The 16,632-nt window shown below is 45.4% G+C and overlaps 2 protein-coding genes across 7 annotated transcripts in view; both read left to right on the top strand.

The window, feature by feature from the left end:
* LOC137524137 (zinc finger protein 436-like) overlaps nucleotides 1-16,632 on the top strand; it is a 297,499-nt gene that overhangs the window by 15,760 nt on the left and 265,107 nt on the right. The window lies entirely within an intron of this gene.
* LOC137524143 (zinc finger protein 260-like) overlaps nucleotides 4,907-16,632 on the top strand; it is a 51,671-nt gene continuing 39,945 nt past the window's right edge. For 2 of the 5 annotated variants that reach the window (XM_068243706.1, XM_068243703.1), the window contains exon 1: nucleotides 15,400-15,793. Coding sequence is in view for 1 of the 5 variants with exons in the window: in XM_068243707.1 (XP_068099808.1) it covers nucleotides 6,465-6,498; nucleotides 6,816-6,913; nucleotides 7,003-8,505 (1,635 nt within the window). In the remaining 4 variants the exon portion in view is untranslated. Of the gene's footprint in view, nucleotides 5,129-6,308; nucleotides 6,499-6,815; nucleotides 6,914-7,002; nucleotides 9,277-15,399; nucleotides 15,794-16,632 lie in introns of those variants that run through there. The other 3 variants (XM_068243707.1, XM_068243704.1, XM_068243705.1) reach the window with 3 other exon arrangements.

The following is a 16,632-nucleotide window of genomic DNA, read 5'->3' as shown; positions in this document are numbered from 1 at the left end:
TAGCCTGGTGCAGAAGCTGAGGATACAGGTACAAAAATGAGTGTATGTGGACAAAGAACTGGTTAAATAAAATCTGTAACAACCCCCCCCCCCCCCCTCCCCTCTGGGATACTTACCTCAAGAGGGTGACGCCTCTGGATCCTCGCACCTGCTCAGTAGAGCGGACCAATCGGGTTTGGCTATCTCTGATTGAGTCCGATCAGAAAGCTGCTACTGTGCCTGCACAGGATCATGGTACATAGATATTGCAGGCACAGCCGACACCCTTGCCTGCTGTATTTTTTTGGGGGGACAGCGCTGGATCCCTGAGGCTTAGGAGGATGAGGGAAGCCTCATTAGGATCCAGAGGCTTCCACCATCTGAGGTAAGTATCCCCCTGGGTAGGATGGGGAGGATTTGTTGCAGAGTCTCTTTAAGGGACAAAGGAAATGAGTGCTGGTAAACAGATCACGCTCAAAATAGGAAACTGTTAGCAGAGGGGTTTCGCAAGGGTCAGTACTAGGTCCAATCCTTCTCAATGTATGTATAAATGATCTATTCTAGAGTATGGTTGCTTTCTTTACAATTACAAAATTGTGTTGAATTTTTGAAACGAAGCAGGATAGTGACTTATACAACAAGATCTTTACAACATCTTCATATGGGCAGGCATAGGGCAGATGAAATTTAATGCTGATAAATTTAAGGTCCTAAACCTTGCATGTGCCAATGGTAGAGCACCATATTAGATAAATGGCATACAGCTGAGAACATCACACTTGGGAATACTGTCTGATAAGTTGAGCAACTGTACTTTATGCCAAGCAGCAGCTGCTAAAGCAAATGTATTAAATGGGAAGCAAAAATCCTAAGATGCTAGCATACAATTCCATCTGTATAACTAACTTGTAAGGCCACATCTGGAGTATGGATACATTTTTGGGCTCAACGCCATAGGGAGGACAGGCAGTGGATTATACCAATACTCACTCCACTGACGTGTGTTGTGCAAGAACCTCATCCGGTGTTAACTAGGAAATGCCTGCATTGCAAATGCAAGTGTTACTCTATATGCATGCTACATCAGTGGTGTATCTGTAAGATTACCATACACTACCTGCACATGGCAATTTTACCACTGGATACTGACTATGCCCCTATGGAACTTCTTAAGATTGCCACAAATGTATGGAAACTACTCGCAGAAGATAGATAACCGTTACTAATATGGTGCAGGACCAGCTTTGGCATTCAGGACTGCTGGCAGTCTCCTTGGAATAGATAGAGGGACGGTATCATTTTCAGGGAGCTCGTACCATTCTTCCTGTAAAACCTTAGCACAGGCCACATGCGAGCAAGTGTCCTCTAGGACACGAAGCGGCCGCAATGACGGTATGCCTTTTGCTATAGCGTCTACCTTACAGCTTGCCCTGCTGTTACCACATCCACACAGGATCTGCATGTTGCTGTATCTGCAATGCAGCCTCCGCCATGACCCAGCAACTACTGCTGGACAGTGCCCGCCTCCTTCTCTTCATTCAGTACTTATGCTGGGAAAGCAGGTGAGTGAATAGACATTGCATGCTGGGAATCCCCTTATGGAGTGTTGCAGGCTTTCTTTGCCTAGTGGGCTGTGCAATATTAGCACCACATTGGCCATGCTAGTCATGTGTGGCGGCTACACAATGGGTTTGCAGCTCATTATTACAGGCAGATTGTGCAAACACATCACTCCTCATAGTCACATGTCCCCTCATCTGTGATGTAAGAGGTTTCCCTGGTGGTCTTGTGGTCCCTCTTCCTTTGCCCTTCCATTGATCTGCCTGGGGGTTATTAATGTTTATATAGTGTTGACATCTTTTTTTTTAACATTTAAAGCTTTATTGAAAGGATAATTCTCAATATAACACCCAGAACTTATCAGTTATATGATCATCATATTTAAATCATAAATCAAGTCTAATGCTTTACAGCGTATATTAACACATGTGAGATCAGTACCTTTCTCTTTATTTTAGTGTAATACGTGGGTCTAGATCAGGCATGGGCAAACTCAGCCCTCCAGCCAGTGGCGTAGCTATGAATCTCGGGGCCCCGGTGCGAGTTTTACATTGGGGCCCCCCAAGAACTCTATACGTAGCAATTGATACGGCGCAAGAAAACCTGCCAAGGTCATCTACAGTGTCAGAGGTGCCAGAAGGGGATGGGGAACAGCTTGTTAATGATTACTACCATTCAAAGCATCTAAAGAAGTGATCATTACCAACACAGGACCAATAAACAGCTTATACTTTGGTTTAGGAAGGGCCCCATGGGGCCCCTCTGGCCCAAGGGCCCCGATGCGGTCGCTACCTCTGCAACCCCTATTGCTACGCCCCTGCCTCCAGCTGTTACGGAACTACAAGTCCCACAATGCATTTGCCTTTATGACTCATGACTGGGGCTGTCAGACTCCTGCAATGCATTGTGGGACTTGTAGTTCCTTAACAGCTGGAGGGCCAAGTTTGCCCATGCCTGCTCTAGATTAAACCAGTACCTTGCCCTGAGGAGTTGAAGAATAGAAAGAATAAAAAGAGAAAAGAAGAGTACAGAAAAGAAAAAGGATTATATAGGAGGGGAGCGAAAGAAGGGGGGGGGGTCTATATTATGAAAAGGCTCAGTATATCTCGCAGCCAGCGGAGGGGAAGGCCTCATGTCATTCAGAGTTTGTATTCATCAGAATATTTGAACAGTTCCCAGCCTGCCCAGGTAAGTGTAAATTGTTCTGTCCTATCTTGTGACAGAAGAATGATTTCTTCCATTTGAGCTATATTGTCCAATCTGTGTAGCCATTAGTGTTGACATCTTACACGGCACTGTACAATTTATATTGTCTTGCTACTAACTGTCCCTTTAGAGGGGCTCACAATCTAATCCTAGCATAGTCATATGTCCAATCAAGTCCAGGCCGGGGCCAATTTAGGGGAAGACATGGGGAGAAAACACAAATTCCTTGCAAACAGTAACTATTCCAAATGCTTTCCCTAGTAGTAGTTTCCCTTCCATTGCTCTCCCTGGTGGTCTAGTGCAGGGTTTTTCAATCTTTTCACTAATTGTACCACTTTTATCACCTGAAAAGTTTCAAGTACCACCCATGCTCTTGCTCAGTAGAGCGAAGCTGAACACGCTCAGCTGTTTCTGACGGAGCCTGAGCAGAGAGCCGCTACTGCAAATGCGGGCATGCTGACAAGGAGGTCTTCAGGGGGGAAGCCTCTTTAGCCTTAAGAGGCTTCCCCTCCCCCCAAGTCCTTGCCTTGCTGCCCTGCAGAGTAGTTCCGACCACAGATCAGTGGTAACCCGACCACAGTGAAAAGACAGACAGGTGAAAGGTGCACAGTGACAGCACGTCTACTTCAAATACAGGAAGTGATGTAACTGTCACTGTGCACCGTTCGCATGGCGGTCTCTATACCACTGATCTGAGGTCTGAAGTATGCCACAGGGCAGCACAGTGAGGAGCAATTGAGGGGGAGCTGAACTTTGTGGAGGCAAGATGGGACCAGGAAGTGACAGGCAAATCTGGTGTGTACCACCTGGCCAACAGCAAAGTACCACTGGTGGTACGTGTACCACAGGTTGAAAAGCCCTGGTCTAGTGGGTCTCCCTCTTCCTCGTGCAGAGATCGGCAGCAGCTTTCTGGGTAATTAACCTGCATAGGCATATTAATCGCCCAGCAATCTGCTGCCGATCTCTGCATGTGGAAGAGGGAGACCCACTGGACCACCAGGGAGAGCAATGGAAGGGGGACCACCACGCACAGCAATGGAATGGGTACTGTTTGCAAGGAATTTGTGTGTTCTCCCAATGTCTTCCCCTAAAACTAAGCAGGTGGGTTTTCAGTCTGGATTTTAAACACGTCCAGAGATGGAGCTGTCCTGATCTCCTGAGGTAAGGAGTTCCATAACGTAGGAGCAGCATGACAGAAGGCTCTGGGACCAAAAGTTTCCAGGTGGACTCTGGGTATGAATAGATTATTAGAACCTGTGGATTTGAGATTGCTGGGATTGCTACGCAGCTGTAACATAACATTTCTTTCATGTATCCAGGGCCCAGATTATGGAGTGCTTTAAATGTCAGTAGGCCAATCTTGAATAGAGTCAGTTAAAACACATTTTATTATTAGAAAATTACATATATTTACATAATTCTGTACATCGGTCCTGAAAGAGGGACAAATAATGAAGAAAGAGTGACAGCTGGGAGCTATAGATGCAGTCCGTGGATGTCGAGTACGATGTACGAAGATCACCAGCTTGCATTGCAGTGGGCGAATACAACCACGGCGCCGGGAGAATGAAAATGTGGCACTGTGTGGAGGAGATATCGATGACTGTACGGATGAGAGGCCACAGGTGCCGACCCCTGTAGGTAAGTATTGCCTCCCCAACAGCTACTACTACAAACCTCATTTGCACAAAATAATAATTTGAGGTGCTCGGGGCACTAAATTGCTGCAGACAGGGAAATGTGTAAATAATTTCACTCAAATACAGATATTAAATATATTTTTTATAAACTCAAACAGAGAAAAAGTGCTCAAGTAGCTTTCATCATAGTATGTACTATTGCTTTAAATAGGCGGATGAATCATGGACATGGGCGGAGACAGGATTCATAGGGCTGTCTTCAAATGAAGCAGTAATAAGTGACAGAAATACTGCGCATGCTCAGAGAGACTATGACCAGGGGCAGCAGAGGACAGGAGGTGGTCACGTGGATAAGTGACGTCACTAAGATAGCGAGAAACGCCCAGAGAGCTGCTGCTGGAGATCTCCAGCACTAGAGCAGAAGCTGTACACCTCAGCAGTGGCGGCCATTTTGCTGAAGCCCAGCATTCCCAGCCATAGAGAGGAGGCCACACCCCCAGCTTGCTCTGGACAATGTGTATCTCCCCAGCCATGTGAGAAGCCCCCCTGCAGCCAGGTGTGTGAATGCTGAGTGTGAAGAGGAGGAGAGGAATGAGCTGTGTGTTTGGGGGACCCTCACATGGTGTAGAGACCCCCTTTGTGAATCAGCTGTTCCTCCAGACTTTGCAGCAGCTCTGCCTGTGTCCCCTCTCTGCTGGAGGTGCTGCCTGTGTCTGCTGCAAGCTGCCATTATCACCACCCCAGTAAGTCTGACATTTATATTACTCTGTGTGTGTGTATACAGTGTGTGTACATAGTGTAAATATATGTCGGTAAGATGCTAATAATTCTGGCTTGCCTTTAAATATAAAAATGTTGTGCAGCCTGGAATTAAGACCAATCTAAGTCCACAGGAAGTGGATTCCTGCACCTTAGTGGCCAGTTTCCCACTGACATCCAGCTAGCATTACATTTGCCTGCAACTTGGGGTTACTAGCATGCAGTGGCGTAGCTAAGGAGCTGTGGGCCCCGATGCAAGTTTTACATTGGGGCCCCCCAAGCATTCTATATATAGCAGTTGATACGGCGCACCAAAACCTGTCAATGGCAACTACAGTGTCAGAGGTGCAAGAAGGGGATGGGGAACAGTTTGTTCATGATTACCACTATTCAAAGTATCTATAGAAGTGATTATTATGAGCACAGGACCAATAGGAAACTAATACTGTAGTTGAGGGAGGGCCCGTCGGGGCCCCTCTAGTTCAAGGGCCCCGATGCGGTCGCTACCTCTGCACCCCATATAGCTACGCCCCTGCTAGCATGTAATTGGCTATCCTGAGGAGCAATCCTGTTGGTTAAGGTGACCAAGAGCATATGCCCGAGTGACGATGTGACCAATTTCGGGCCAAAATTGGTTGCATATATCAGAGGACATAACAACAAAACGTGTTTAGGTGATACCTTTAAAGACTAACTGTATAAAGGGGGGTGTCATTTTACATTTACATCACAAGGCCGATTCCCGAGATTCCATGCTGAAGGGGGGAGGCTCTGGATCCTATAGAGCCGTCCCTGTCCCCTCTCGGTCCCCTGGCATGTCGTACTCCAGTCCTCGAGGGCCACATCCATGCCAGTGTTTAGGATGGGCAGAGAAATGGGTTATACGTGATCAGTGTTCTCCCCAGGCTCTTTTAGCCCGGCGATTGCAGTGTTGCACCCGTCTAATTTTGGTGAGTGCCCGGCTGTCATCGGCTCACCTCTTCATCCTCGTCCTATGCTGTAAGCAGAGCTGTGCTGGCCCCGCATTCCCCCGTCACTCACTACCCGGTTACATCTTCATGCCACACACATGGAAAAAACATTTCTGGGGAGAACACTGGGGATGAGCCACACCTCTCCTGATTCAGTCCCACCCATTGATTGGAGTTGTATGTTTGTACGCAGGCTTGTGAAGACCTCATGTAATGATCTGCAGAGCTTTCCCAGTCCTCTCCTGGTTGTGTGTGATTCCGGTTCCTATAAGGTGTCAGGATGTCCCCGTCTGTTCCTCCATAGAGGAGCGAGTTTCTCCTGAAGGACACAAGACTCTGGGAGGACGTAATGATGGAGAATCAGCCGCCCCTCATATCACCAGGTAAGGGAGGAGTCATACGGAGGAACAGCCCACATCCCCCCCATATCACCAGGTAAGGGAGGAGTCACACAGAGGGACCACCTACATCCCCCCCTCATATCACCAGGTAAGGGAAGAGTCATACGGAGGGACCGCCTACATCTCCCCCCCCCCATATTTCACCAGGTAAGGGAGAAGTCACACGGAGGGTCCGCCTACATCCCCTCCCCCCATATAACCAGGTAAAGGAAGAGTCATACGGAGGGTCCGCTTACATCCCCCCAGTCTGTGAAACATGTAGGAATAATGTATTCACACAGTGTGTATGTTTCCTACAGATGGGCCTGGAAACAGAAACCCACCAAAGAGATATACAGGTCCTCTTTATTCCCAGGAGTGTACACAGGACGACCACATCATCCCTCACCCTCATCAGGTAGGTGGAACTCATAAAATGACTCCAGACTGAGGTCATTATTACCAGTGTGTTCAATACAATTTTTTTTGCTTACTTTATATGTTTAGTGTAAAGAGCAGCTTGATGTGAAGATTGCAGTTAAAGAGGAAGAAGAAGAGATGTATGTGAGGAGTGATCAGAGGTCTACGGAGGAGGATGACATAATGGGGACAATTAAAGAGGAAGAAGAGGAGGACACGTATGTGAGGGGTGATTGGCAGTCTACAGTGGAGGGCGAGATGAAGACAATTAAAGAAGAGATATATGTAAGGAGTGATCAGAAGTCTACGGTGGAGGGTGACATGATGGGGACAATTAAAGAAGAAGAGACGTATGTGAAGTATGACCACCAGTCTACAGTTACCTCAAATACCCATCCAAAATACCATGCTGGTAGATCAGGCGACCCATCTAGTCCTGAAGAACCTTCTGATAGATCCCATCCGGTTACCTCAAATACTCATCCAAAGTGTCACAGTGCCGATAGATCAGGAGATCCGTCTTATTCTGGGGAATGTTCCAGGAACTCTTTTACTGATAGAGAGGGAGGTGGGAAGACTTATCAGTGCTCAGAATGTGGGAAATATTGTAAAAACACATTGCATCTTGCTGCACATGTGAGAGTACATACTGGAGAAAAGCCATTTCCATGTTCTGAGTGTGGGAAATGTTTTTCTCAGAAAAGTTACTGTCGTGGTCACCAGAGAATGCACACAGGAGAGGGCGCTTACTCATGTCCTGAATGTGGGAAATGTTTCATGTTCAAATGTTTTCTTCTTATACACCAGAGAACTCACACAGGAGAGCGTCCATATTCATGTACTGAGTGTGGGAAGTGTTTTAGTCACAAAACGGTTCTTCTTAGACATCAAAGAACTCACACAGGAGAGCGGCCTTATTTGTGTCCCGAGTGTGGGAAAGGTTTCATTCAGAAAGCTGATCTGCTTTCACATCAGAGAACTCACACAGGTAAGCATCTTTATCCATGTCCAGAGTGTGGGAAATGTTTCATTCGGAATAGTAATCTTATTGCACATCAGAAAAATCACACAGGTGAGCTTCCTTATCCATGTCCAGAGTGTGGGAAATGTTTCAGTCAGAAAGCTCATCTACTTGGACATCTGAAAATTCACACAGCAGAGCATCCTCGTTCATGTCCAGAGTGTGGTAAATGTTTCAGTCGGAAAAGCAGTCTTCTTGCACATCAGAAAAGTCACACAGGTGAACTTCCTTATCCATGTCCAGAGTGTGGGAAATGTTTCAGTCAGAAATCAAATTTCATTAGACATAAGAGAACTCACACAGGAGAGCGTCCTTATTTGTGTCCTGAGTGTGGGAAATCTTTCAGTCTTAAGGCTACTCTTCTTGCACATCAGAGATGTCACACAGGAGAGCGTCGTAATTTATGTTCTGAATGTGGAAAATGTTTCAGTCGGAAAGCTCATCTTGTTGATCATCAGAGATGTCACACAGGAGAACGTCCTTATGTGTGTTTAGAGTGTGGGAAATCTTTCAGTCAGAATTCCATTCTTACTACTCATAAGAGAATTCACACAAGAAAGCGTCCTTAGTCACATCAGGAATGTTGTGATAAGTTACAGGCAGACAGCTTATGAAGCTACGGGGATACAAGCACAAGTCTCCTGGAAGCACATATTATTAGAGCAGCAGCAATGACGTGGCCTCACAGTGCTGGAACTACACTACAGATGTCACCTGCTCTACATTCAGGACTTCCTCCAAGCTGGGGACTCATCCTAACCTCTCATTTCTTGCTGATCTTGCTGATCATCTCATATGCTGGAAGATTACTGTGCAAACGTACTCTCAAAACACTCCTTTTCAGACAAGCCTACAATCTGTCGTAGGTCACAATAGAAGCTCACGGTTTCTTCTGCTAACTCCTATGTCTTCTCCCCTATTGTTTCCAAGGGCTCACAAGGCCAGGGACCTCCTGCTATTGTTTCTAATTTTTCTCTATTTTATCATATGAACATTTACCAATTTTAGTAATTTCTCAAAGCACACATTAACTATGTATGTATTTGTACTTGTATTGCTGGATGTCATGATCGTACAGTGACCTGAAAAGAAACACGAGGTGAAAAATAATAATTGTATCTATCCTCCCTCTAAAAATGACTTCTTTTTTTTAGATATCCCACTGTTTTATTTTATAGTTTTACCGTTTCATTGTCTCTGTTCAATGACACATGCATTGAGGTGTGCCAGAAATAAAATCTATGAACTATTGACCTTTTTTAATCTCTTTCCTGCTCTTATGCCTGGTACACACAATGAGATTTTCTGTCAGATTTGCTGACAGATCGATTATTTCCAACATGTCCAATCTGATTTCCGATCGATTTTTTTCCATAGATGTGAATGGCAAATCAATCGGAAATCAGATCGGACATGTTGGAAATAATCAATCTGGCAGTAAATCTGCCAGAATATCTTATCACGTGTACCAGGCATTAGAAGCCATTTTCTGCCAGGAAAGTGTTTTATGGCTGTAATTCTTTATCAGTGACGGTTATGCTATATTCCGACCCAGGTGGAAACCTGATTGTTAAGTATTTCAGGCAGAGAAAGGAAAAAAAGGAACATAGTCAAGTTATTGTGTGCTTTGCACTGTCCATACACATATCTATCTCATCATGTCACATGTCACCTCACGTATCCTTGAACTTCTCATGTATATATGTTCCCCAATAGTTGTTCTGTACTGTGGTCAGCACTATGGAAGATGTATGCGCTATATTAATAAAAAAAATATGAATTACCAGAGAAGACTAGAGTTATTAGTTACCTGGTAACATTGTTTCCAGTAATCTTCCAGGACAAGTGCCCCCCAGGGATTTAGGAGCAGACTTGTAATGTGAAGTAGAATCTTTCTCCAGTATGATAGGAGCTGCTAATGCCGTGGTAGATTATGTCTGCCTAGTCTGCTTCTTTCTATAGCACTGAAGGCGGGACTAATGGTATGGTGATATTATAGGGGAGGTACTGATGTGTTCCCTGTTGTCTCCATGGCAGCTAAGCTCCACCGCTTTAGCCCCGGTAGGACATGTTTGAATCAATATTAACCACTTTGCATCCAGACCTTATTTCCCACTTCTGAACCAAAGCAGTTTTGACGTTTTAGCTTTGTCTCTATTTAATCAGCAATAACTTTATCCCTACTTATGACACCTGAATGAAATATACAGTATATTGTTTTTTTGAAGACTAGGCTTTCACGGTATGGCATTTTTCCCCTAGAACCAATATGTTTTCCATGCATTTTAATGGGAATAAGAGGGAAAAAAAATAGAGAAAACACATTATTTCTCAGTTTGACTAATTCTAGTTTAAAAATGAAAAACGCTATTGTAGATAAAAAAACACAAATTTTGTTTGGCTATTTCTACTGCTTATCACAAAGCTTAAATTATGTTCCTGTCACACTTTATAGTGAAGATATTTAATTCTGAAATAATGCTGCAGTGTGCATGTTTCACTATGAACTGAGAAAATAAAATTATTTTTACTTTTAAAAATCAATCTTATGAGCTCAGGGAACATATATTCCCTTTCACCAATTAGTGCTTCAGCAGATAGTGCTAGAGGTTTGCACAGGAGCAAGTCCAATCCTGCACAGCTGTGCTTCAGCTACAAGACGTACAGCTACATCCTTGTGTCTTAGATTAAGTCACAGAGGACGTAGATATACTGTAGTGGTGAAAAAAGTGGTTAAATTGGTATAAGAAAAGCCTTTCCCTAATCAAATATTCTCTTATGTCCTCGCTTCCAGTTGGGCATTCCTGAATTGTTTCAGACTTCCAAGAAAGATAAATTGCCATTAGGTGGTATACAAGTTTCCTGTTTCTATGTTTGTAGAGTTTGTATCCAGGAAAATTACTGGAAATAATGGTACCGGGTAGCTAACTTGGTTGTATACGTTGTAGAGAGTGAGAAATGATTGACATGTAAAAGTACATCACAAAACGCACAGCCAGTGATTCCAGTGGCCTGGCTGTGCTGGCACTTCATGGGTTAGTTTATCTCATGTATAAAAGTGTATATTACATATGATTTAGTTGGGAGCAGTAGCTGGATAATGTACTGGTTAAAGGAATACTGTAAGGGGGTCTGGGGAAAATGAGTTGAACTTACCTGTGGCTTCTAATGGTCCCCCGCAGACATCCTGTGCCCGCGCAGCCACTCCCCGATGCTCCGGCCCCACCTCCGGTTCACTTCTGGAATTTCAGACTTTAAAGTCTGAAAACTACTACGCCTGTGCTGCCGTGTCCTCGCTCCCGCTGATGTCACCAGGAGTGTACAGCACAAGCCCAGTATGGTCTGTGCCTGCGCAGGACGCTCCTGGTGACATCAGCAGGAGCGAGGACACAGCAACGCAGGCGCAGTGGTTTTCAGTCTTTTAAAGTCTGAAATTCCAGTAGTGAACCGGAGGCGGGGCCGGAGCATTGATGAGTGGCTGCGCAGGCACAGGATGACTGCGGGGACCATTCCAAGCCCCGGGTAAGTTCAACTCATTTTCCCCGACCCCCCCCTACAGTATCCCTTTAAGGGCTCTGCCTCTGAAATGGGAGACTAGGGTTCCAATCTTTCTGTTTAGTAAGCCAGTACCTATTCAGTAAGGAGACATTGGGCAACAGTCCCTAACACTGCTTCTGCCTATAGAGCGTGTCCTAGTGGCTGCAGCTCTGGCACTTTAAGTTTGCCAGGAGAAAAGCATGATATAAATGTTAGGAGTATTATTATTATTAAAGACATAGAACATTTATATCGCGCTTGTCTTCTGGCAGATCAAAAGCACCAGAGCTGCAGCCACAAGGGCGAGCTCTATAGGCAGCAGTAGTGTTAGGGAGACTTGCCTAAGGTCTCCTTAGTGACTAGATTCTGGTTTACTGAACAGGAAGAGCCGAGATTCAAACCCTGGTCTCCTGTGTCAGAGGCAGAGCCCTTAATCAGTACACTATCCAGCCACTGCACCATTAAGATCCACCCACTCTGAATCTGGGGAGTGGGGTCACCTACTAGTCACATGCCTTGGGGCAACTGAGAGCGAGATCCTCCAGACTGTTTCACTCTTTTAGGCAGCAAAGAGATCATTTTTCTTTCTCATATTGCTTGAAAATGGTGGCCTGCTTAATAAAGTGGAACACTCTTTTTTAGTAGGTTTTCCTTTAACCTCCCTAATGGTAACCCTGTGTCAGGCTCAGGGTGAAAAACCACAGCTCAAACCTGTAACCCCAAGCTAGACTCATGGTAGCTGCTGGGAGGTCCGTGCAGAGCATTCCTACCGGAGAATGGCTAACGGAGAATGAACTCTCCTCCTCTGGCCAGCAGAGATCCAGCCTCTCCTTCCAGTGTAGTGTAATTCTCTGCTGCCTATCACTTTTTGCTGCTGCGCATGCGCACTCTTCCCTGTGCCGAAACATGCAGGTACAGTGTATTTATTCCTCACCCCGACCGACAGTCCGAACTGCGCATGTCTCAGTCTGTCCGTCCTTTAATGCCACCCTCACTTTTTGTTCGGCCCACTGCCGCTGCTCTGATAGCCTTCTTCACCTCCTTCCATGTAAATAGCTCATCAGCCATCTATAACTGATCTTAGCGACTCAAATTATTTTCTTTTTCATGCACCAATGAATGTTTGTAATTGTGTGCCGTTTGGGGAAGTGTTGGGGAGAGAGGCATTACTGTATTTTTGGAATGTAAAACGCTCCGGCATATAAGATGCACCTAGGTTTAGAGGGCAGAAATGGGGGAAAAACAAAAAACTAAGCTACTCTATATACACTACACTGCCCAGCTACACTACACATACCTTGTTGCTCCTACCAGTTATCCAACACAACACACTACACTACACTTATCCCTGCTGCCTCACCAACTAAGCTACACAGCAATACACTGCACTGCACTACACTTAACTAAACTACACTACACTACAGTAAACTTTCTCTTTAATACTATACCTGCTCCTGCCTCCGCGATCCTCCCCCTGTCTCCGGGTCTTGCTTCCTGTGTGGTCCCCTGTACACTAGCAGCACACTTGGGCCAGGGTCATGCACTGCCTGGGGAAGAGCATCACTGCTGCCAGAAGAGGATCGTGGAGGAAGCTAAGAGGAGCACACAGGAAGCAGGACCCGGAGACAGGGAGAGGATCGTGGTGGCAGGAGCAGGTATAGTATTAGAGCTTTCCCTGCATAATATTTTTCCGTACCTGGAATATAAGACAAGTTTTGGGGGAGAAAAAGTGTGTCTCATATTGTGAAAAAAAATCAGTACTTACCTACAGGGGCTGCTCCTGTGGCCTCGCCTCCATACGATGTTCACCATCTCCGCCACACAGTTTAATTTTCTCTCGGTTGGCAAAAGTGCACGAATGCCTTCTGCAATGCATGTTGGGAGATCCAGTCCATGGGTGCGAGTACAAAGATCTTGACAAGCATTGCACATACCTCCCAACTTTTTGAGATAAGAAATAGGGACACTTAAAGACACACCCCTGCCACACCTCTAACCACACCTCCACCACACCTTTCTTCATGTATACCACAAAGAATTTCAGAATCAAAAGATGTAGTTTTATCGTTCAAACCACACTGGTCCTTTCTTTTATCATTAGTTTTTCCTTAGTTTTATCATTTGGAAATAAGAAATATATAAATGTAATTGATGGGAATAAAATTGAGTCAGTAAGGCTACTTGCACACTAAGACGTTGCGTTAGGTGCTACGTTAAGGTCGCATAACGTGCACCTAACGCAAGGCCTGGTGCTCTTCTATGTGGACGTCAGAGTGAGCCGCGTTGTGCAGCTCACTCTGGCGTCCGTGATGCGTACTCTTGGACGCATGTGGCATAACGTGGTCCCGCCGGCCAATTGCCGCACAGAGCGGCCGCACCAGGAAGTAAACACTGCACGTCACAACGTGCAGTGAATATTAATTAGCCATGTGCCTGGCCGCTCTCTGCTTCTCCCCAACATTACTGAGCATGTGCAAACAGTCTAACGCGGCTTAAGCCGCTGTAACGCCGTAGCATGCTGCACTTTCGGCAGAACATGCAGCGTTACATGTAACGCAACGTGGGCTGTGTGAACAGCCCACTTGTTTTACATTGCTGTGAGTTGGGGGAGCGTTACAGGCTGCACTAACGTGCGCCTGTAACGTCTTAGTGTGTAAGCAGCCTTAAACATATTTTTCTGTAGAAAAATACATATGTTTACATAGAGCTGTACATCAGTCCTAAAAGAGGGACAAATAAGGAAGAAAGAGGGACAGTGGGACAAGCGAGACTGTCCCTCCAGAAGAGGGACAGTTGGGAGCTGATTGCAGCGGCCGAACGCAAAACCACGACCCCAAAAAATGCTGCACTGTGTGGAGCAGATGGCGACTACTATTCGGGCGAGAGGCCGCAGGAGCAGCACCTGTAGGTAAGTATTGTCTCTCTCCCCACCCACTGTATTACAAACCTCCCTTAAAGAGATCACCATGTGATAAATGTCAGAATGTAAATCAGGGAGAGGAAAGCTTTTGCAATGAGCAAACCCTGACTAAATCATTTATACATAATTATTGTAAAAATGAAGCACTTTTTTATTATATTATTTTCACTGGAGTTCCTTTTTAAACAAAATAATAATTTGAAGTGCTCGGGGTGCTCTTTAAAACTAAATTGCTGCAGACAGGGAAGTGTGCAAATAATTTCACTCAAATACAGATTCTGTTTATGTATTTTAATAAACTCAAACCGGGAGAAACCGTGCACAAGCAGCTTTGAGCATATTGGGCTCTATTCTCAATGAGTTTCCGCATGCGGTAAAGTACATGCGGGAAGTTTGCACCCAAAATACCGGCAAGTTGGGATTCTCAAAATGTTCCGCATGTTTTTTCCGCATGCGGAAAAAGTGTGATAAAAGTGCGGGATTCATGCGGTAAAATTTCCGCAAAAGTCGGTATTTTCCGCAATAAAAGATCAATTCTCAAAGATGTTCAGGCGCATCATTTCTTCGTTAATTACCGAATTTTTATCACCTACAAGAAGTAGGTGATATATTCCGCATCCCATTGACTGTAATGAAGTGTGGAGGCTTAAGGGCTGTGCTTGGTGGACTTTAACTTTTTTTTTTTAAACACTTTTTCATGCAACCTTTTTACCGCATGATTCCCGCATGAATAATGCCTGTTTCCGCATCTTTTTTCACGCATGCGGAAAACATGCGGAAAATATTAGTGAATCTGGAAATTTTGCGGCGTTTTCCGCATGCGCTTAATTTCCGCACAAATAAAAAATACCGCACATGCTTTTGAGAATAGAGCCCATTATGTGCCATTGCTTTAAATGGGCGGTGGAAACATTGACATGGGCGGAGCCGGGATCTTTACAAAGCAGTGCTGCTAAACAACAGAAATACTGCGCATGCTCAGAGAGACTATGGGGTGGCAGAGAACTGGCAGCGGTCATGTGGATATGTGACGTCACTAGACAACTGCCTATAGCTTTCTGCTGGCAATCTCAAGCACTAGAGCACGAGCTGCACACCACAGCAGTGGCGGCCATTTTGCTGAAGCCCAGCATTCCCAGCCATAGAGAGGAGGCCACACCCCCAGCTTGCTCTTGCTCCGGACAATGTGTATCCCCCCAGCCATGTGAGAAGCCCCCCTGCAGCCAGGTGTGTGAATGCTGAGTGGGAAGAGGAGGAGAGGAATGAGCTGTGTGTTTGGGGGACCCTCACATGGTGTAGAGACCCCCTTTGTGAATCAGCTGTTCCTCCAGACTTTGCAGCAGCTCTGCCTGTGTCCCCTCTCTGCTGGAGGTGCTGCCTGTGTCTGCTGCAAGCTGCTAGTAAGTGTATAAAATACTCTGTTTGTGTACAGCGTGTGTGTGCTTATAGTGTGTGTACATAATGTACATATATGTCGGTAAGATGCTAATAATGCTTACCTCTAAATTTAATTTAAATTATGTGCAGCTCGGAATTAAGACCAATCAAAGTCAACAGGAAGTGGATTCCTGCACCTTATTGGCCAGTTTCCCAGCTACATCCAGCTAACATTACATATGCCTGCCACTTGGGGTTACTAGCATGTAATTGACTGTCCCAAATGACGAGCAATCAAGTTGGTTAAGGTGGCCATACATCAGGCAACTTGGCGGCTGATTGACCAGTCAATTCGATCTTTATATTTAGATCAGATTAAAATTGGTGCCGCCAAGAGCATGCCTGATCCACGATATGACCAACTTCTGGCCAAAATTGTAGATGTAGGGTTGACATGTTCAATCAGGTGTTTGGCAGCAATGGCGTGTGATATCGGGACGAGCATGGAACCCCCAGCGCTGCCTCCCCTCCCTCCCCCCCCACCCCCTGTGTAAAATGTGCCCTTCCCTGTGCAGTATACTTTACCTGTGTGTGTTTACCGCTGGCTCCGGGGTCTGTCCTCTGTCCACATACACGCGCCCCACATGGTTGCCAGCCTATACTACGTATACATCACACATGCGCCCTCATTATGTCGGCAACCACGTGGAGTGTGTTTATGGAGTATACTGAGTAAAACTGATTTTACCTGGCTTAAGTGTCCCTTTAAACTGTACCAGAGCCAAATCTTGGGTCAAAAAGGAAATGCTTAAAGAAAACCTGAACTGAAAATTAAAAGTCAAAATAAGCATACACAAGTCAT

This window comes from Hyperolius riggenbachi, chromosome 7, assembly GCF_040937935.1.
Source record: "Hyperolius riggenbachi isolate aHypRig1 chromosome 7, aHypRig1.pri, whole genome shotgun sequence".
In the NCBI taxonomy this organism is placed as follows: Eukaryota; Metazoa; Chordata; class Amphibia; order Anura; family Hyperoliidae; genus Hyperolius; species Hyperolius riggenbachi.
This window is presented reverse-complemented; position numbering and strand designations above follow the sequence as displayed.